Source organism: Peromyscus eremicus, chromosome X (assembly GCF_949786415.1).
Source record: "Peromyscus eremicus chromosome X, PerEre_H2_v1, whole genome shotgun sequence".
NCBI classification, from domain to species: Eukaryota; Metazoa; Chordata; class Mammalia; order Rodentia; family Cricetidae; genus Peromyscus; species Peromyscus eremicus.
In genome coordinates, this window is record NC_081439.1 from 103,693,410 (window position 1) to 103,714,598 (window position 21,189).

At 38.6% G+C, this 21,189-nt stretch overlaps 1 protein-coding gene across 1 annotated transcript in view; it reads left to right on the forward strand.

The window, feature by feature from the left end:
- Nucleotides 1-19,416, forward strand: part of Gria3 (glutamate ionotropic receptor AMPA type subunit 3) — a 234,378-nt gene extending 214,962 nt beyond the window's left edge. Inside the window, exons 14-16 of the mRNA XM_059251542.1 lie at nucleotides 724-971; nucleotides 1,525-1,639; nucleotides 19,171-19,416. Of these exons, the coding sequence (XP_059107525.1) occupies nucleotides 724-971; nucleotides 1,525-1,639; nucleotides 19,171-19,416 (609 nt within the window). The remainder of the gene's footprint in view (nucleotides 1-723; nucleotides 972-1,524; nucleotides 1,640-19,170) is intronic.
- The last annotated feature ends 1,773 nt before the right edge of the window (nucleotides 19,417-21,189 follow it).

The window sequence follows — 21,189 nt, forward strand, 5'->3', positions numbered from 1 at the left end:
GGACAGTCACAGTGTAGCATGGCTTTGATACTGTGGACTGCAATAAAAAATTGTTTGGTTGCTCATTAAGAGCAGTTGCTGCTCTTCCAAAGGACCAGAGTTTGGTTCTCAGCACCTTTCTTAGGATTTCTATTGCTGTGAAGAGACGCCATGACCATAGTAACTCCTATAAAGGAAAACACTTAATTGAGGTGGCTTACATTTTGAGAAGTTTACATCCATTATCATCATGGTGGGGAGCATGGTCGTATGCAGGCAGACATGGTGATGTAGAAGTAGCTGAGAGTCCTACATCTTGCAGGCAACAGGAAGTGGACTGTCTCACTGGGCATGACTTGAGCATATATGAAACTTCAAAGCCTGCCTCCACAGTGGCACACTTCCTCCAACAAGACTACACCTACTCCAGCAAGGCCACACCTCCTAATAGTGTCACTCCTGTTGGGGGCCATTTTCTTTCAAACCACCACAGCACCCATGTCAGGCAGCTTACACTATCTGCAACTCCATCTCTAAGGAATCTGATATCTAGCCTCTTCTAATCTTTGAGAGTGCCTGCATATGTGCGCACACATACACCCACACATACAAACATGGATGCACACATATGCACAGAAATAAAAATTTAAATTTAAAAACAACTACATTTGAAAACTACTGCACTGTTGTCCCTTCGAGATGTCATATCTGGCCATCCAAAGAATTCTTATCTTTTTGTTGCAGAGATCCAAAATTGCTGTGTATGAGAAAATGTGGTCTTACATGAAATCAGCAGAGCCATCTGTGTTTACCAAAACAACAGCTGATGGGGTAGCCCGAGTTCGGAAGTCCAAGGGAAAGTTCGCCTTCCTGCTGGAGTCAACCATGAATGAGTACATTGAGCAGAGAAAGCCATGTGATACGATGAAAGTTGGTGGAAATCTGGATTCCAAAGGCTATGGTGTGGCAACCCCTAAAGGCTCAGCATTAAGGTGGGTGGAATAATATAACAATATCCGTGTTGTTATAGTATTCCACCTACCCTGATGCATTTTGTTGTCATTTTCTTTCTTGTGGATTTTGAGGTAACTTTTAAAAGTTTAAAATCTACAATATTCCATGGAGTTAAATAAGACGGTAAATTATGGTTTCATCTATTTAATGCATCCATTTTTTAAAATGTTCTCTCTCTGTGTTGTCCTCTCTGACTGTTTGTTGCTGTTTTAATTTTACAGTTCAACGGCTTTTTCAATTTAAATGGTAAAAGCCAAGTTATGGTGACGAATGTTAATTGCATGGATGTGGTGTTCTTGTTACTTTTTTTCTCAAAGACAATTTCCCCATCCCGCACACTTCAGTTTTGAGCAAATGTTATCCTCCATGCCACCTTCCAATATTTAACCCTGTATTTGCTGTACAGACATTTTTATAGCTCCACGTTCTGTGAAATTTAGCCAATTTGTCCTCTTGTGCTCCTTTTTTATACGTTAACGATTTCCTAAGCATTTGTGCATTTTCTTACAAGTTATGTTTTATCGTTTCAAGAAATGCTGTTAACCTGGCAGTATTAAAACTGAATGAGCAAGGCCTCTTGGACAAATTGAAAAACAAATGGTGGTACGACAAAGGAGAGTGCGGCAGCGGGGGCGGTGACTCCAAGGTCAGCCTCAATGTCACCACAACCGGGTACCCTTAGTGACGAGTAATCGGCAAGACTGTTATCTTCTTACTGAGGAGAGAGCACAAGATGCACACAGAAAGGAGAATGACCAGGTTATTCCCCTGCTTGGCAGCCTTGGGAAGCAGAAAGACTTTAGGGCACTGCCCATATTTTTGATCTAACTTGGGTCCCTTCTTAAACTCCCAGACAGAGGCTCCCTGTCCACACCCCTCTCCATCCCCCACATGCCAAACTGGTTTTCATATGAAGCCAATACAGGGTTTCAGTGCCCTAGGCTTTCAAAAGCCCAAGAGTGTCCTGGGAGACTCCCCATCTGCCTCAATCAAGTTGTGTAAGAAGTCAGGTCCAGCCACTGAGATGACAGGATATAATTTGTTTGGTTCTATTTTTTGTAGGATGTGATGATTGCTTGTAGAAGTTGCTTGAGTGAGTGGGGGTGACTTCTTCTATTACTTGTGTGAGTGATGAAATATTCTTCTCTGTATGTGGTTGCTGATTTAAGTAGGCCCCACTTAACTTGAAAAGCAAAGAGAATGATCAATTTCAAGTTAAATGGGGTCTTTCTTTAATAGGTCACCACATATAGAGACTTTACAAAAGGGCTTTTATGTATTTAAACGCGTGCGTCGCCTGTAATACTACTTGTGTGTGAATCCCTGATTTGGCTTCTCCTTAGCCATGTTTTTGGTTCAGGTAGGTCTACTTGTTATCCAGGTTGTCATCATGAGAAAAGTCATCTTACTTGCCATTCCTTTGCTTCCTAATATTCTTCGGGGCCATCACTCAAGCAACAGGAAATAAGGGCCCACTCAGAAACCAAGACACCAAGTCATGGAAAAACACTTTGGGTAAGTACAGGAGAGGACCTGAAAACAGAATCCTCCACAGTCCAAGGGGCTTGAGAATGATACTGAAACATGTGACATCATCTCTTGCACAATCAAGATACCATGGGCATCTTAATGTGAAGAACAGTGTTTCCCAGCCACAGAGCAACAGACAGGCAAGCCAAAACTTTTTTTCCTTCAGAGACAATGGTTGTAATTCTGCTCCTCTCTTTCCCTCTCCATCCCTCAGGATCCTGGCAGAAAATCTAGTTTGCCAGTCTGCAGTATTATAATATGGGTTTGGAATCACTGATCCAGAGCACTTTCAAAGAAACAAATTTTAAAACAACTCCTTCTGTTTATAATCTTAATGGGCATTGGCAAGGCCTTTTATTGTAAAACCTTGATTAACAAGTGGCCCGAACTGTCAGTCCTCATTCCAAACTTCACATTGATGAGAAACATTAACGATATTCAAAATGAGAAGACCTGAAGGAATTGAGTTTTTAAGTAGCTGCCAAGTGATAACTGCGGCTAGATCATATTCAGTTCTTTCTCTTATAACTCCTCTCCATCTGGATTGACCCTCAAATGTTAGAGGCTACTTCCCTGAGGCATGAAAGTGGATACAAGCATTTTAAGGTGGCATGTCAGTAGCCAAGAATGAAACAAAGTGAGTATTCTTATTAGCAATCCCATCCATCCCTATGGATTCCAATTAATCAAGGTTTTACTATGTGCCAAAAAGCAGTGACTTCCTTTCTCGCCAATGTAAACTGATGGCATTGACAATTTAGCCAATCATTTGCTTCATTTGATTTTTACAATGGCTACCCTGATGCCCAAAGTATTTAGCACCTTCTTCCCAGCAGTTTTTTCTTGTCATTAGCATGCCACCGAGAACTTAATTCTATTATTCAAGTGAGTTACAGAATGAAAATGGAGCTGGATTGGATATGTTTTTCTCATGAACTCATCATTCAAAGGAGCCATGGACTGAATCAAAATGAATCTGAATAATCCACACAGTGCAAGTGCCCAGAAGTTTTAAAATAATCAGGCGTTTGATATTTATACACACACACACACACACACACACACACACACACACACACACACACACACTCTAACACAAAACCTGCACTATTTGGCTGACTTATTTTTCATGAAATGTTTTGGTATCGTGAAGACCCCAAACCGTTAAGCCAGCTTTTTGCTAATCATAATGAGCAGTCAAACTCTTTGCTGCCTTTCTTAGTATCACCTCCAAGTTTTACCTAGTAACTTTATCGCTAACTTAAAATTCGCAGATTATCTAAAATTTGGCGTGCAAATAGAAAATATTTCAATAGATCCTAATTGTTTCAAACTGATTTGACCATAGTGCTACCTGCCAGGCAACTTTCAAATAACTTTCCTTGGTCATCCCTTCAATTACCTTTTGAAATATGTCAACCCCATTCTCAACTCTGGCTAGTGTGATCAGTGCTGCGTATCCAACAACTGCTTATTCCACCTATGAATTCCCAAGGAGCCTGCCTTTCTCTTCTTCCTTCTTGCTACCTGCTGTTTCCTGAGAGTGAGCACAAGAAGGAGCAAGAAACGAACTTGACTGACTCTGTTTCACCACTACTTTGTGACGTCCAGCTCAAGTCCATGGAGAAGGTAGAAACGCACTGAAACCTCACTAACTTGGAGTGCTTTGACCAGTAATAATAAACTAGACAAGGACCAGTTTACAAATGAAATTTATGTTATTATGGATGTAGACAAGAGAGGTTTGTTAAGCAAATGAAGAGCTTAGACTGTACTGTCAGTTGAAGTTTTCCTTGAGAGAACAAACCTTTTTTTCCTGTTGGAAGCACTCATCAGATATAATCATTCTCATTAGTAATCTACTAAGATAGTTCTCATGAGGCCCTCCAATAAAGCAATGCTTTATAGCCAGTCTGAATTGCAAAGTAGAACTAAAGTAAAAAAAAATGTGATGCTTCAGACTTATTTTATAATTCAGGATTTGCTTCACTCATTCAGACAATCTTTCCCTTGTGCTAGTTCCTATCAAAGAAGTTTTACCCTATTAGTAAATTATGGCTTGAGAATTACACTTCTTTATTGACACTTGTTCCCAGTTAACACAACAAATGACCATTGAATGTATCATCATTTCTCAGGGAAAGTGAGACTCAGAGATGGCGATGACTTTGAGAAGGTCACATAGCCAATACTATCACACATCTCTTCTGACTTTCAGGCTCACATCTTCTGATAATATTTCAGAAAGCATGTTATTGCAGGTACCTCCCAATGAACGATGTGAATCTGATTGCATGTGGTATGGTTCTATAAAAATCAGGTTCATTCTCAAACACCTTGGTTACTAGGCAAATGGCATATTTAAGCCATTCTAGCCCTCAGTACTGATTACTAAAAATGACAATAATCACAAAGCCTGACATTTATAAGTGCTTCTACTATTTCACAAACACTTTTATACCTATTATCTCTGAAACCAGGAAAGGGGAAAAATACCTATATTACTTATCTCTCTGTCTTGCTTCTACAACCTTTAGATTATAAGTGAGCCATTATGTTAAATTGTTGACTTTTTCCCTCTCTAACATGAGACATCATGCGTTCTGAGCATAGTCTACAAAAGTTACTATGCTATGGAGAGAACAGCAACTTTTCAAGCTGTTAAAAATGAGTACACTCTTAAACAAATGTAATAGATACTCTGTTTTCTTTTCTGAATACAAGGAATTAAGAACAAGATCATTAGCTGAAGCAACCCCTGAACCAGGCCTATAAACTAGAACCAAATCACTGCTTGCCTTTACCAATTTCTCAAGCCTGGGCCAGTAAATCTTGGCCAAATTATACCTGATCTGTCCTTGACAGTCTATAAATGCACAGGGAAATAACATGGAGATAAAGATTGTGGTCTGGGAATTATCAACCTACAAATCACTCTATCATGTTAGTACTTTATTATAGCGCATGTGAAAATGCAGTAATTAAGAGGCTGTAGGTTGTTTCAGCTATAAACCCAGATTACCAGGGGGTTTGCAAGACAGCCAATGAAAGTCTGTCATTATAAAACAGAGCAGATAATGATTTTGCTGAGTCCCCATATAAGGGCATCAACCTTCTTCCACAGCTATTTATCAATCATCTCATATTTTTACATTCTTCTAGTCCCTCCACCCACCTAACTTCATGCTGCCAGCTCAGCTCTCCTATATACCTTTACTTTAGTAGAGCAAGGAATATCAATAAAACAAGGTATATGTACCTGGAGTGATAAGATATTACAAATTTTATCCCATCTCAGTATAGATTTGTATCAATGGATTTAAATAGACTTTCAGTATCTATAAGTTTGAAGATAAAAAACAGCACATATCGTGTGCCTTTGAGAACAATCAAACCAAATGTTTAAATAGGAACATTCTGAACTCCTTGACTGCAGTAAGAATTGTACCAAACATAGGTACCTTCACTTGAAAGGCATATAGGGAAATGAAACACAAAAAGCTATGCAGGTAAGCCACCATTCTTTAGATAAATAATGGGATGGTCATTATGGTGTAGAATATCAATAAATAAATGTAGTTGAAATTAAAATATATAAGAACTAGAAGAAATTGACAAATGTGTGTCATGCACATTGAGAAAAAAATCATGGAATTTATTTTAATAGATACAAAGTCTCCCTGAAATTAAAATTAACTGCATCTACTTTCATCTGTGTACTTTTAAAGTCCATTTAAAGTTTGTTCTCTTAAGAAATTCAATAGTTTGCTTCTTCTTCCATGTCTCTAGCAATTTTTTTTTAATTCCTATGCATTTGCTTAGCAAGTCTTCTATTCAGAGACAGTAAAGAAAAATGGCACTTTGAGATAGCCTGTCTAGATGAATGAGACATAACTGTTTTCCCACGCATATAAATGAGATCATCCGTTTTGTATGTATTTCTTCTCCTGTGTATGTCTACAATTTTCCTCTCCTATGCCATCATCTCTTAATCACTTCTCTTCCACACCCAGAAGTCTTTGACAATCTTGGGCCTTAGGGAATGGATATGAATCTGCATCTGCCTTTATCTGCAACAAAATGGATCTTTTACTGGCAGGAGCCATTCCTAAAGGTTGACATTTTGGATACCCAGGGTTAAGATGGATCCCAATGACATTTTATTGACACTGTTATGTGTATAGGCAAGAACTATTACAGAACGATGACACTTCCTGGGTCTTAGCAGAAGTTCCTGTGAATCCCCAAGACTGGTTTGGGATCAAGGAGTAGGGTGAGTATACTATACTCTTCATTGGTTTGCATGTTTCTGTGCTGGTACTGCCTCCTGGAAATATGAAGATCCTGACAGTTTTCTTTCATGGTAGTGACTAAATTTACTCTTGAACTTATTCAGTTCTTCCTCCCAAGAGCAAATCCTCACTTTCTCCCAAATGGCTGCTTCAAGCAAGGGACCTGTTGTCTTAAGAACTGAACCAGTCCAGTACTGCCAAAACCAATGATTTTGCAAATGATGCTAAAAAATAAATTTCTACCATTGGAAAAAATGTAACCCACAAAGAAAATATCATTTAATTATTTCATTCTTTGACTTAAAAATAATAGACTGTGTGGCTTTAACATGCTTTCTATGATTAGGACATGATTGATTGCATATAGTCTTATCCTGATAACATGAATATGTTTCTTATTGAGAAACAATAACCAAAATATCCAACACCAGAACTACAGAAAGAACAGCAGGAGTGAAAAGCAAGAAGGTAAGAATGATGTTACCCAGTTGCCAAGAGGAAGGACACTGTTGCCATGGCAAAGATTGAAATGATGCGTATCTGTGTCCTTCCTTTCCCTTGAAGATCAAATCACTGGGTTTCATTTCATTTGAAGAGGTTTTAGAACTATCCTGTCTGAAAGGTAGGACAGCCATGTAAAAGAAACATGAAAGATTTGGTGCATCTAAATTATTTATGATTAGGGTGGGAGTTGGGGTTGGTGGAACAGGGTGGGGGGAATTTTATGGAGAACAGTTAAAATCCATTCTCTTTACTTTTTAGAGAGCGGTATAGCATTTGGCCCTTGGCACGTGAGGCTGGTATCCATTAGTCTGAGAAGGCAAAATGTGGTCTAATTGCTGAATTTACTTTTTTATTCATTTTATCTAACACTTAAATATTTTTCAAAATAGATCCAAAACAATAGAATACTATATTTTAGTCTATACATACTATATATACATATGTGTATATAATCATATATATATATATATTTATACAGTGTCTGTATGTGTGTGTGTGTATATATATATATATATATACAGACACTCATAGTAAAACTGCTAGTTTCCTGTCTAGCATCACTACCAGGAATGCAGGCATGATGTGTGACTGCTAGAATGTGTGCTGGAAGAGATTGGCATGTACCTTTGGTCCAGCAATCTGTACCAAATTTGTAGGTCTGACATATAGCCATTATTTATTTCAATCTATATTTAGATACAAGCTAAGCCTGATTATTTGTCACCTGAATACTTACATGTCTTCAAAAACACTCATAATTTGAGTTTCTGGCCTCTCTTGATACTGCTAGAATAAACTAAAGAAAACAGGCTTATACATGATCAACACCAACCAAATTTGATAGTTTGAACTTCCGATGCATGTTAAAATGGAATTTTTTAAGCTTACTTGAACAACAAGTGGGAGTCACATTTAAAATGGAATTTTTCAGTGAAACATTCAAGTATTTGTCCACATTAGTATCTTCCCTGGTCCCCTTCTCTCTGGTAGAAACAAATCAAGTAAGGAATCTTCCCAGACAATTTAGGCTATGTGAAATAATCCATGGCCAGTAATTATTTTGTATTCCTGTTTTAGAGAAGTAAACCAGACAGAGGTCTAGTTTTTGACAGAAATCCATCAGGGAAATCTATGATCTGTGGAATCAAAGATTCTCTTGCTTTGAATATGAAAGGTTATCATGTGGAAATGCCACTGGCTTTAACTCCATATTTCAAGTTTGCTTCTGAAGCTGCCGTGAAAACACAGATGTTCATCAATACATTTCAGTCATTAGCATTGTTAGGCCGTTAGAAAAATGACTCACAGCTTTCAACTCCTAATGTTATATGCATGCATTATTGAATTTGCTCTTTGCACTTATATTAAATTATGATCCCATTAGCAAGGAGTTAAATAGGTTTGAGCTACATTTGTGAACTCTATGGTTATAAATACTCTCTCAGAGGTGGCTTCTAGCAGCTAAGCACTGCATAACTCTGCAGTTCTTTGAATCTTCCCCTGTGGAAATGAGGGTCACTTGAGCAGACTCTAGTAATGACAACAGTCAAAGAGTATGGAGACATCTCTGGATGATTCAAAGGCAAAAAGTTTGAAATGACATAAACCCTTATTCTCCTGCAATCCTACATGCTGGAACTCCTGGGAAAAGTGGGGAGATAGAATATCTTTAATGACTCCAGACACTTGCACACTTTAGGCCATGTTTTTGAACTGTCACAGCTTCCAATTGCTGGCACAGAGACAAGTAAATCCTTCCACAGTACATGTATCTCAAGTTAACTAACAAAAAAGAATACAAAGGACCTCATGGTAGATCCTATCACTCAGCAAGGATTCGTCTCTCTTTCGTAACCACCAATTGACTCCAACAGACCTGTGCAGTTATATCTGCCCCTGCCTGCACATACTTCTTATGCCAAGTGATATTATAGCTTCCCCAAGAGAGGTCAGTCTGAGAGACTGAGAAGGGTGGTGCATGACCATCTGGATGACTGGTCACCGTGACTACCTGAACTATTCTCAATTTAAAAAATGGCCAAGAAAATGGAGAATAACTTTTCTCTCTCCACTGGGCTGGAGATATTCCATATGGGTTGTTCAGAAAAGCAGAAAGAAGCAAGAATTAGTAACTTAAAAGCAAATGTTTGGATGCAGGACAAGGTGGTAGAATTTTTTCCAACTTAATTTGTGATCGTTTCCATTTTCATTACCTAGATATTGTGTTGTCATAACAAGTTTCTAATTGTATCTATAAATTCACCATCCTTGCTCATTAATTCTTTTGATTCTGTGTGATCTTTTCTTTCCCTACAACCTATATATTGGCACACATATCTGTCCCTCGTAAGGGCACCATTTAAGATCTATGGGAATCATTAATTGGCCAAGCATTTGCTCTTTCTGTATTCCTGTTCAGACACAGGAAGTGAAATCTTTTAGAACAGAAAATATTTTCCAGTCTCTCTGATAGATAAATCATACTATACTATAGCATGGGCTTCTATATTCCCAGGATCAGTCATATCCAGAATTTAAAATCCTCTCTAGGTCACCAGATTACTTGAGGATATCAACTTGGTAATGAATTTACTAGACCCAAAATTCTCTTCTTTTCCCTTATAGATAGGCTCAGCACCCTCACATAACTCCATTGAATACAACATGGCTCCAAGCTGCTTTATTTATAATTCTACATACTTAAGGAAATCAAAATTTAAAAATAAATTTAGCACTTGTTTTAACCAAAAGACTTATTTATTTTGGTTTTACAATAGAGAGTCTACATTACATTCACAGAAAAAAAGTGGCATTCTTATGCTTAAACTGTCTCCATGTGTAAAGTTTACATTGCTAAGACAATATTGATTCTTTGCAATGGCTGGATGAGCCAGAGCCTAGAATTTAGACAACCACCACCTGGACGGGCTATATGCTGGACTATGTATACAGTCAGTCTTTTGTAGCTGAGTTATTGCCAAGTGTGGATGGCTGAGACAAGCAGAAATTTTTATCGTCTAATCATATTTTCTTTGAAAATGCAATTCATGCCAGGCTTGCTTGGCACTTATCTATAGTCTCAGTTCTTGGGAAGTAGAGGCAGAAAGATGAAGACTTCAATGTCAGCCTCAGCTAAATATGAAGGCTAAGGCCAGCTTGGGCTACAGAAGAACAAAGGAAGGGAGAGCAAGAGAGAGGGGGAAGGGAGACGGCTGAGTGGGTAAAGGCACTTGTTTTTGAGTCTGATGTCCAGAGTTCAATCTCCAGAACTCACATGAAGGTAAAATGACAGAACTGACCCCCACAAGTTCTCTGACCTGCCCACATGTGTCATGGCACATACACACACACACACACACATACACACACACACACACACACACACACACACACACACACACTTTAAAAATATAAACATTTTAAAAGAGAGAATTAATTATCAAAGCATTATAAATTATAATATTCCTCCTATATTAAAAGATGATAAACAAATGTCAGTTCCTGACTGCCCTCCACACTCAGATATTAAACATCCTGACACAGGTCAGCATTATGATCATGTATTTTTAAAGACTGCAATTCACATACGCCCATGCACTCACTCCACATCTGCTTGATAATCTGCTTCATAATCATGTTTATGATTTCTACGCCATAAAACATTTTCTTCTCTGGAGAACTTTACATTCTTGCCACAAGCCCCTAACATTTTTAAACAAAGTAGAATACCATGTTGCTTTGTAAATAGTTTCAGTTTCTTCATTTCCAGTATCTCAAGAAGATTCATACTAAAAAAATAAATAAATAAAAAAAAACCCCACCTTGCTCAAAATTAACAGTGTGAAATTTTTACAATGGAATTCTAGAAATAATGAAGAAAAAACAGAGCCTGGGGATATTCCCAGATCCCATTAAATTTCATCAGAAACCCTCCAGTTTTCTCCTTCTGCTTGCTAACCGATGTCTCTGTCTTATGAGGGTTCTTCTCAGCATAAAGTTCATAGCAAGCCCTTCAAACAGCAACAGCTTGGCTAATTTCTGTGATAGAAATCTGACCTACTTTGTTAAATTCTTCCTGTTCTCTATTGAGGTGAGCACAATAAATATTTCTGACTTTTAACTCTCCCAGGTACTAGTCAAGGGCCTGCAGTAATTGCTCAAGACATTACCCATGAGAAGCATTGCTGCATCACAGTAAAAGGCCCCAGCTGGAATATACACCCTTGCTAGATTGATAGTCATTTGGAGAATTGGGGTCCCTGAAAAAAATCGTTATGGACATCTAAGCCTGAAGAGAAAAATGAGGAGAGCTACCTACTCTTGTCTATGTTTCAGTGGGTAACGCATATCAGAGAGTTCCATGTATATTCATTTGCCTTTCGGCCTGCCCTGTGATATGTGGAGGCTGAAGCAAATTGCTTGACCTGCGTGTGCTTCAGTTTTATAATTCATAAAGTGAGGACCATAAATCTGCCTTCTTGGCGTGGCCATTAAACTTGACCAATAATAAAATTGACTATTGTAATTATGTAAAGGAACTAGGTCGAAAAATGAAAAACTAAAAGAGTTATCTTTGAAATGGTTGTTTACTGGGAAAATATAATAAATGAGGCTACAAAAGCATAAGCTGTGATCTGTGCCTTTGAGAAGCACATGGTTTAGAAGGGGTCACAAGACATACCCAGAAATAAGGCAAGGTGGAGGATGACAGAGGGAAAACATTTGAGCTAGAAGGGGGAAAGCATCCTGACAAAAACAACATCTAAAATGACCAAATGCACACCTACTTCTCTTTTCTTCAAAACTCCAGTGTGTGTGTGTGTGTGTGTGTGTGTGTGTGTGTGTGTGTGTGTGTGTGTTTAGTTGACCTGAGTTAGACTTCACAGTACATCTAGTAAGGCACAGGAAGGGAGAAATCTGTATGAGTCAAAGCATGTTTACTTTGCCATTTTGGAAACTTAGTCTATCCCACAGCAACACAGAGGTGAGGAGCTTTCTTCTCTTCATATGTCTCCTCACCTTGTTGAGTGGCATTATCTGTGATTTGTGATGACAACTTTTATGTTCCTTGGGTGTGATGCTGCTTGAAATGTTGGTTTTGCCTTCATTTCTTTCTTTTCCTTTTTTGCACTGCCCTAATTTTATTTTTTTAAGAATTTTTTTTGTTCATTTTATATACCACAGGATGGTCGAGCTGGAACAGGGATGGAGTGGGAGAGCAAAGAAAGAGATACCATGATAGAGGGAGACATCATAGGGTTAGGGAGAAACCTGGTGCTAGGGAACTTCCCAAGAATCCCCAAGGATGACCCCAGCTTAGACTGCTAGCAGCAGTGGAGAGGGTGCCTGAGCTGGCCTACCCAGGTAATCAGATTAGTGAATATTCCAATTGCCTTCATTTCTATTTTGAAGCTCCCAAGAGCACATTGTTTCCCTGCCAAATTTCATTAACACTGGGTTGTTTGTTTTTTGGTTTGGTTTGGTTTTTTGTTTTTGTTTTTGTTTTTGTTTTCCTTTTTTTCTGATCAAAGACTAACCTTCTGGGACTCTATGATTTGTCAGAGTTCTTTACTGTCTGTGTATCTCGGAGGAGATCTGGATACTCTCAGCCTCAGCACTATAGGCATTTGGAACCAGAGGATGCATTCATTGTTGTGAAGACTGTGCTGTAGTTATAGGATGTTTATCAGCATGCATGGTCTCTACCTATTGGATGCCTGTATCATTCCCTAGCCCGTTTTGTTTTTTGACAACAAAAATGACACGAGGCATTACCAAATGTCCTCTGGGGGAACAAAAGGCCCTGCCCGAGCCCCCTGCTCAAAAGCTATTACACTAAGGTAACCTGCACTGTAAACTGGAATGGGGAACAGCTACGAGCTGTTCTGTGAAAGCTACTGAATGGCCCAAGGCAGGCATAGGCCATTGGTCAGGAGAATAACATTAATACACTGAGATACTAAGTCTGGGCTTAGGCAAGAGTATATAGTTGACAGCCTAGAATAAGACCCCATCACAACAAAATGCATCCATTCTCCAAAGCAGTGCTTATAAAACATTTTGTTACAGGACTCTTCATATTCTTAAAAATTACTGCAAAAATATAAAAATATTTTGTTTATGTTTGTTGTATCTATTAATATTCCTCATGTCCAAAGTGAAAACAACAGAAAAGGAATATATTCACTGATTTATTTTTAAAGTAACACAGTACATGTTAAAATAAATACCTTTATGAAAACTATTTTCAAAACAAGTTACAAAAATGAAACTGGCTTATTTTTGTAGATCTCTTAATATTTAGCTTATATTAAAAGATGGGATTATCATTTCTATTTCTTCATTCAATTTGTTATGATTTCACATATCATGTAGCCTATAAGGAATTTGTATATCATGAAGTAATAATAGTGAGAAAGGCCAATTTATGCCTTAGTATCACTATAAAATGCTTTAACTTCCCAGACCCCCTAACGAAAGGGTTTCAGTGATCCCTCAGGGGTCCCTGATACACACTTTGCCAACCACTGCTCTAAAGCCACATACTCCACTTCTATCAATCTATGTCACTTAAATGTTTATGAACATCTTCTAAAACCAGGGTATCGAGAGGATAGAACCCTCCATTAACCCTAGTGTGGTAACTTTAATCAGGCTGCTCTGTTCCTAAGATCTAATTGAAGCAGCAGTACTGAACAAATTGAATGAGGTATTTTTAAGAACGCAGAACCTTGAAGGAGATCGAGGCCTGATAAGGACACAGTCAGAGAGCAATGAGAAGCCACCGAAACTTTTGGAATAAAAAGGAAGTACAGAAAGGATATATAGGCCTGATGAACCCAGGTTACCCCTAATGTCATTAGAGAGCATCTTGCCTTGTATCTTTTTTTCCTTTTTTTAATTAAGAGATTTTTTTCTATTCATTTTACATATCAATCACAGATTCCCCTGTCCTCTCTCCTCCCACCCCCCAGCCTTCCCACCCAACCCAGACCCCATTCCCACCTCCTCCAAGACAAGGTCTCCCAGGCCATCTGGATAAACAAGACAGTTATTTGGCTTGAACTGTTTGGGGGGCCCCCAGGCAGTGGGACTGGGACCTGTCCCTGGTGCATAAGCTGGCTTTTTGGAGCCTGGTGCCTATGGTGAGACACTTTGTGCAGCCTTGGTGCAGGGAGGAGGGGCTTGGACCTGCCTCAATGGAGTGTACTGGGCTTGCCCTGTATCTTAAGACAACTTCCACAATGCTACATCTCACCCCAAAACCTGGCTCAAAGCACAGCCCTGGGAGAGAAGTGATGGTGATAGCATAACAAATAAGAAAGAAGAGAAAGAAAGCAACTCCCACATTGCTCTCAGGGCCATAGATGGCCTTGCTCTCCTTTCAAATAATCTAAGACACAACTTTCACTGTCAATACTATCTTAAGGAGGCTCAAAGTTTTGTGCATGTTTATTGGAATTCTGGTTGGTACTTGAGAAGCCTAGGGTTTGGGTGTTGATGGAAGGAACTTGTTTAAAGGATGAAAGGAGCTCAATTTCCTTGTAAGACACAGAATGAAGATATTCTGGCTACCTCGCCCTGCACTAATGAAGAGGGTGTCACCTCCCTGCTACTAAAGGTTTATTGCTTTTCAAATCCCAAGTACTCTGAAATTGCATATAATTTTAAATGATGATACATATCTCGGAATATCTCAAACTGAGATGGTCCTTCTCCTCTCAACTGCAAATGGAAAAAGAAAAGAAAAAAGTTTGGGAGCTGGCATGGCAGAAACCAGATCTTTGTGATTATAGGAAGGCTTGTCTGTAACCAGATATGTTAATAGGTCCAACTTATCCAAAGTAAGCTAAGAAATGTTATAGCATGCCCATCGTTATATAAATTTGTGTGCTTTCTTCCTTTAAGTCAGTGGCATTAAACCAACACACACTAGCATTGGCAATACTGAACACAAGAACTTGGACACAGTTCACTGCCTCATCATAGAATTAGGCCACCATTTCCATATAACACATTCTTTCCCAAAGTTATTAGAGAAACTTTGTTTTAAATTCAATAGCTATGGGAAGAAGAAAGGATAGTGATCACTATTTCTATTTGATAGTCAAACAAATCTCTGAGAGAAAAATCAATGTTGTAGGACCAGTAAGATTTCACACATTGTGCCCAATGGTTCCAAATACAGTCTTTATACATTGAGTAATGGAGGATCGAGGAGCAAGCAGTAACCTAGCCTCCTAAAGATGTATTAGTCTCCCCCTTAAAGAGGTCTTATTTTACCAAATTATTCCCCACAGTACCACTCAACAGTGGTAATGTCAGTTGGGCATTTTATACAATGCTGTACATATATTCCACTTTGAAAGACTCTGCTCTACTTTCTGGGGATCTAACTTGATTGTAGGAACATCAGAGAGACATAACATCAGTAACTCAAAAATATCCCATGGGCCTGTTTTTCTGCTACTGAAAATGCTCCTCATCAAAAATTTCAAGGTCTACATTGAACCTTTAATGTTAAGAGTAGTGCGTGCATAGGAATTAGAATGTATGGTTGTTGCATGTGGATATGTGTATAGTTCAGTTCTTCAGTAGATCATTTTCAGATGGGCAATAGATTTGTGTAATAGGGGACAAATAATCCAAAGGCATGCTGTTTATATAGGATCTGTTTTCTGTTCAGATTCATTCATTTGTCTTGGTCCACAATATACAAATGTTTCCCTTTCTAGCCCTGTCCCCTTCCCAATCCCCTCCCACACCCATAACTTGCTTTCTGTCTGGAAGTACAACAAGACACCCGGTTAGATCAAACCTAACACGCCTCCAACACAAAGTTACTGCAAGCTGCCGCCGATGATTGTCACTTGAGGGGAGACCCTCCTCACTACACACAGCCTATCTAAGGAGTGCCTTTTTTTCTATCCTCATTATTTAACAGTGTGTGCCGATTACTCAAAGCGATATGGGCAGGCCCTGGTAAATATAGCGTTGCTGTAGTGTTAACTTTTTATAAGGTAATGCTCAGGTTGCCTGCAGTGTCTAAAATTACTCTGTGGCCAGGGCCCCCTGCTTTATCGCTTTCTATAGTTTTAAAGTAGTTTGAAGCTTGAATAACATAAAATAACATAATATAATGTTATTTATGTTATTTCCCACGTGAAGAACGCCTGTAAACCTTGCAGTATTGAAACTCAGTGAACAAGGCATCTTAGACAAGCTGAAAAACAAATGGTGGTACGATAAGGGGGAATGTGGAGCCAAGGACTCCGGGAGTAAGGTCAGTCGCTGAAGGTCTTTTTGTACTGATTAGCAATCACATTTTGACCTACTGTTTATTTTCTACCCCCAAACGGCTTTCCTTCCCAACACACACACCCTGCCACAGTGGGACCCCTCCATAACACCAGCACTAGAATAAGATAAATGCCAGCCTCATAGGCCTGCCATGGGGCATCAACCCATTATGATATAGATCTCTTAATATTAGGGACTCAATCTGGCTCGATGCACTTCCAAAGCTATAAAATACTGAGCTGTGTTATAAAGGGGTTTTACTGTAGTTCATATTTCGAAAGTTCAAAGAGAAAACAACCAATCTTAATTCAAAAAAAAAAAAAGATCCAGTTGTGACAGTACTTTATCTTGATCTCTTGCAGTGTCAGAGACTGTAGTTGTAAATACTACTGGTTATTAATATATTATGTCTTTGCCATCAGAAAACAGTCAAACAAACAACAAAGACTGGTCTCTGTAAGCAGAATGATTAGCTCCCTCCCAGCTGCTGTCATATTAAATTCAGCATCTGTTTGGATCTCAAATCTCATTAAGTCTGTCACACTTTTCTCTTCCAAAGGTGTCATTTGAATCTCTATATGTAATACTTTGAAAATTTAGTCGCATGCTCCTTAAGGGTATACATTGTCAGGATTAACATCACATTGATAAGCATGAAACACTCTTCCCCGCCTCCTTCCTGCCCCTCCCCTTTGCTCCCCTAAGAAAGTTCTTTTTAGTTTCAATTTTTGCCTTTTCCTTTTTCTGAACTAATATTGTGGTATCAGTTAATTCATTTCATGAAATGCCACTCATTTTCCCCATGCAGTGAACCATTTTGCTACTGGTTTTCTACATTTCACATCAGGGAATTTTGTAAAACTTAAACACATGGAATTTGAAACTGTTACAGATCACATGGGTTATGATAAAGGATCTCTTACCCCATTCAGTGCCATGAACATATATGTATATGATGGCAGAAAGAGGGTTCCAGAAATTGGTCCATTTTCTGATTGACTATGAACTACCCTTGCAGCTAGCCTAGAGCGCTACCTTAAGGAAATGACCACTGTCCAATAAGGAACAGAAGTTCTTACTATTCACCTACCTGTCATTCACACTAGAAAAGTGACTATATGTAAGGCTGGCATGGACATAAGGCAACCCACACCCATTGAATACAATTCAGTTTCAGTTGGCCTTTTTATTACAGTAAACAGGTATAGGGTTGGCTCCTATGAAAAATAGAATCAGAAGGACATGGCCATTTAAATATATCAGGACTAGCTGAGCCAAAGTACTGATGGTCAGCAATGGCCATCATCTGTCCACTATGTCATCAATTAAATAAGATGCTCAAAATTCACAGGCTTAAAAAATGGTTATTCTATTCAACTCCTTTCAGCAGCAAAATGGTTACATTCCCTCTAAAAAGACTACAAAATGCTATTTTATTTTTTTTCAAAGAAAGACTCCTGGCCCTTGGTGTGTCCTACCTCAAGGTAGGGCTCAAGACACCAACTTTTTTCTTTCCATTGTTCAGCAGTTCAGTTTTTTCTTTTTCATGCAAGCAGATAGCTTAGTCAGAGTTGCTGTTTGACCTGAAAGGCACTGACCGCCTTCCTCAATTTTTCCTCCATCTTAAATAGAGAGCAGATAGGCGTAGCATTTTTTTAATTAGTCCTACATTCCCTGGAGTAAAATATTGAAATGATCTGAACTTTTTTCTGGTTTTTTGATTTTTTTGGTTTTTGTTTTTAGTCATCAATGATCTAGAAAATCTTTCTGATTTGTGTGGAGCCAATTGAGGACACAATGGACCCTCCTGATGGCTCCCTTAAACTTTCAGGAAGATGGAGTGAAGCCAGCTCTTTGTGTTATGCCCTTCTTCTAGCAGCACAAAGACTTGCTGCCCTGATTTTGAACTTAGCAACCAATTCTCCAAGGGGGTAATTTATCAGTCACTGGGGAAAAAGATGACTTAACCCTTTTTACACAACTCCCCATGAAGTAAATCCCCACACAAGAATGTAAGGGACCTCTAATAGTCTCACCTAGTTGCTTAAAGATGAATTGTTAAGAAAGTTTGTCACAGGAAGAACAAGGGGAAAGGGGGTATTGTGAGGCAGAGAGGGGGCAAGAGTGCTTCAGTTCCCAAATGAAAAGAATGTTACATTTGTAGGGATTATGCCACAGCTCAACTCTGGAAAATGGTGTGTGTTTAGGCTGGCAGAGATACATTATGCTTGTGTTTACTGTTTTATTCCCCTGGACAAACGATGTCTTATTTAGTAGTTGAACACTGTGTTAAACATTGGGAGATACTAAGAGGCATAAAGAATGAAAACAAAAGGACATTTAGGTGAGAATCAAAACTGTCAACAGAAGCACAATCTACCATCTTGCTGGTCATTATGAAACATCAGCCAATTGCCAGAGCTGAGTCCAAACACTTACACAATGTTTAGTTATTTTACAATGTAGAACTGTCCTATACTGTTGTGATGTGTTATGATGTCTATTGCCTTTGTTTTCCTCAAGAACTAATCGCCTTGTTCATTTTTCTTAGGACAAGACCAGTGCTCTAAGCCTGAGCAATGTGGCAGGCGTGTTCTATATTCTTGTCGGAGGTCTGGGTCTGGCCATGATGGTGGCTTTGATAGAATTCTGTTACAAATCACGGGCAGAGTCCAAACGCATGAAACTCACAAAGAACACCCAAAACTTTAAGCCTGCTCCTGCCACCAACACTCAGAATTATGCTACATACAGAGAAGGCTACAACGTGTATGGAACAGAAAGTGTTAAGATCTAGGGGTACGGTTAAGGTCTAGTAAACTAATCAGCCTTATGTTTCTGTGTGTCAACCTTTTGTTGTTGTTGTTGTTGTTGTTGTTGTTCTTTCTTGTTTTTACTTTGCTTTGATTTTAGCATTGTCTCTTTGCTATTAGTTATCTGTAAACAATGATTGTGCCCTCTTGTCAGTGAGCAGTGCTTTTCTAAAATTAAGTTATGGTCTGTGACACAAAAGGAAAAAAAAAGCAATTCTTAAAGCAGTACTGTTCAATACAAATATATGTGAGTAACATGTGTGACCCACATGAATAACATTTAACCGTTCTAGTAGTTACAGCTTTAAAGCAAAACAAGTACAGTTAATCTTAATGACAAATTTCACTGAGGCCAAGATATTAAAATACCATTTCAATGTTGTCAATTAAACAAGAATATTAAAAATGAATGAGATATTTTATGTTATTTTATTCATACTAATCTTTGAAATTTGGGATGCTTTTGTACTTAGGACATACCTCAAGCGATACTAGCAACAGATCAAATATTTAATAGTTACATGTGCCCCAAGGCTGCCATGTTAGACAGTACAGTTCTAGAGCACACAGATATTCTGGAACTACGGTTTAAACTAGGAAATAGAAGCCAGACCCTGCCACCTCAGGTAGGGAAATGCTTCCATGAAAGAGTTGTGGTTCTTTTAATTAAACAGTGGAAGCATGAAACAAATTTCTTAATCTTTGAGTCACTTTGTTATCCCTTCCTTGGAACTGATGGTGCTCAGGTAAGTAAGGGTCTAGGTTCCTTGCTGCTGACCAAACCAAAATTAATACTTAGGAAAACCTGACTCCCATAACTCATCTAAGTTTATAGGCAAGCATGTATTAGAATAATGCCTCCATTCTACAAGTATATAAAAGAATAAAGTTTGACCACCTTCCGAGTACATTTGCCTAACTGACATGCCTATGGAAAGTGGAACAGAACAACTAGCAACTTCCTATACCTTATTTTAGGTGGCTGACTTTGACCTCGTCAGTAAATGTCAATATGCTCTAATTTCTATTAAGACTTCTACATTTTGACCTTCTTATATGTAAGCCTGAAAATATAAGTTTAGTCAATTTTTAAACATTTTATCCAAATAAATCATTTGCTATCATCATGGAAGCATCATTTTATTTGATGAAGTTGCTGGTTGTCCTGTTGTCCTACAGATTGCAGCCTTTGGCTACTACACACTCAGTACAATGAACTAACCTGTTAACAAACTGTATTCACTGTATTTGTGAATGTTCAACCCATAAGTTCATCTGTCATTAGCACTATTGGCATGCAATCATTTAATGTTCTCGTGTGCTAGTGCTTTGAGTTGATGATACAGTTCAGTTGGGGGCACACCATTTCCTTTTTTCACAGGACAGTTCAGGAACAATTTCAATCTAGCACAATTACTGCAAATCCCAAGGAGTTGAAGTCCAATTATTTAGTATATCTTAAGAATGTATGGCAGTTTTTCAAGTTCTGTCACATCTATTCCCTCAGTTGTGATTAAATGCAGCAGGCAATATTTTCCCTCGGGTACCTAAAATTCAGTCACAGCAAGTGGTTTGTCCAAGGCAATGAAACTAGATAGTGGCAGGTTCAGGTTTACAGTGCAGCCCTGCTTCCTCAATCTGTAGTCTGGTAGTCTTCAGGAAACTTGAAGCCTTAGTGAGATTTTGTCAGTTTGAAAAGAGATTGAAAGTTTATGTCACAGTATCCATGAAGGCCATCAGATGGCTGAGCAGTTTAG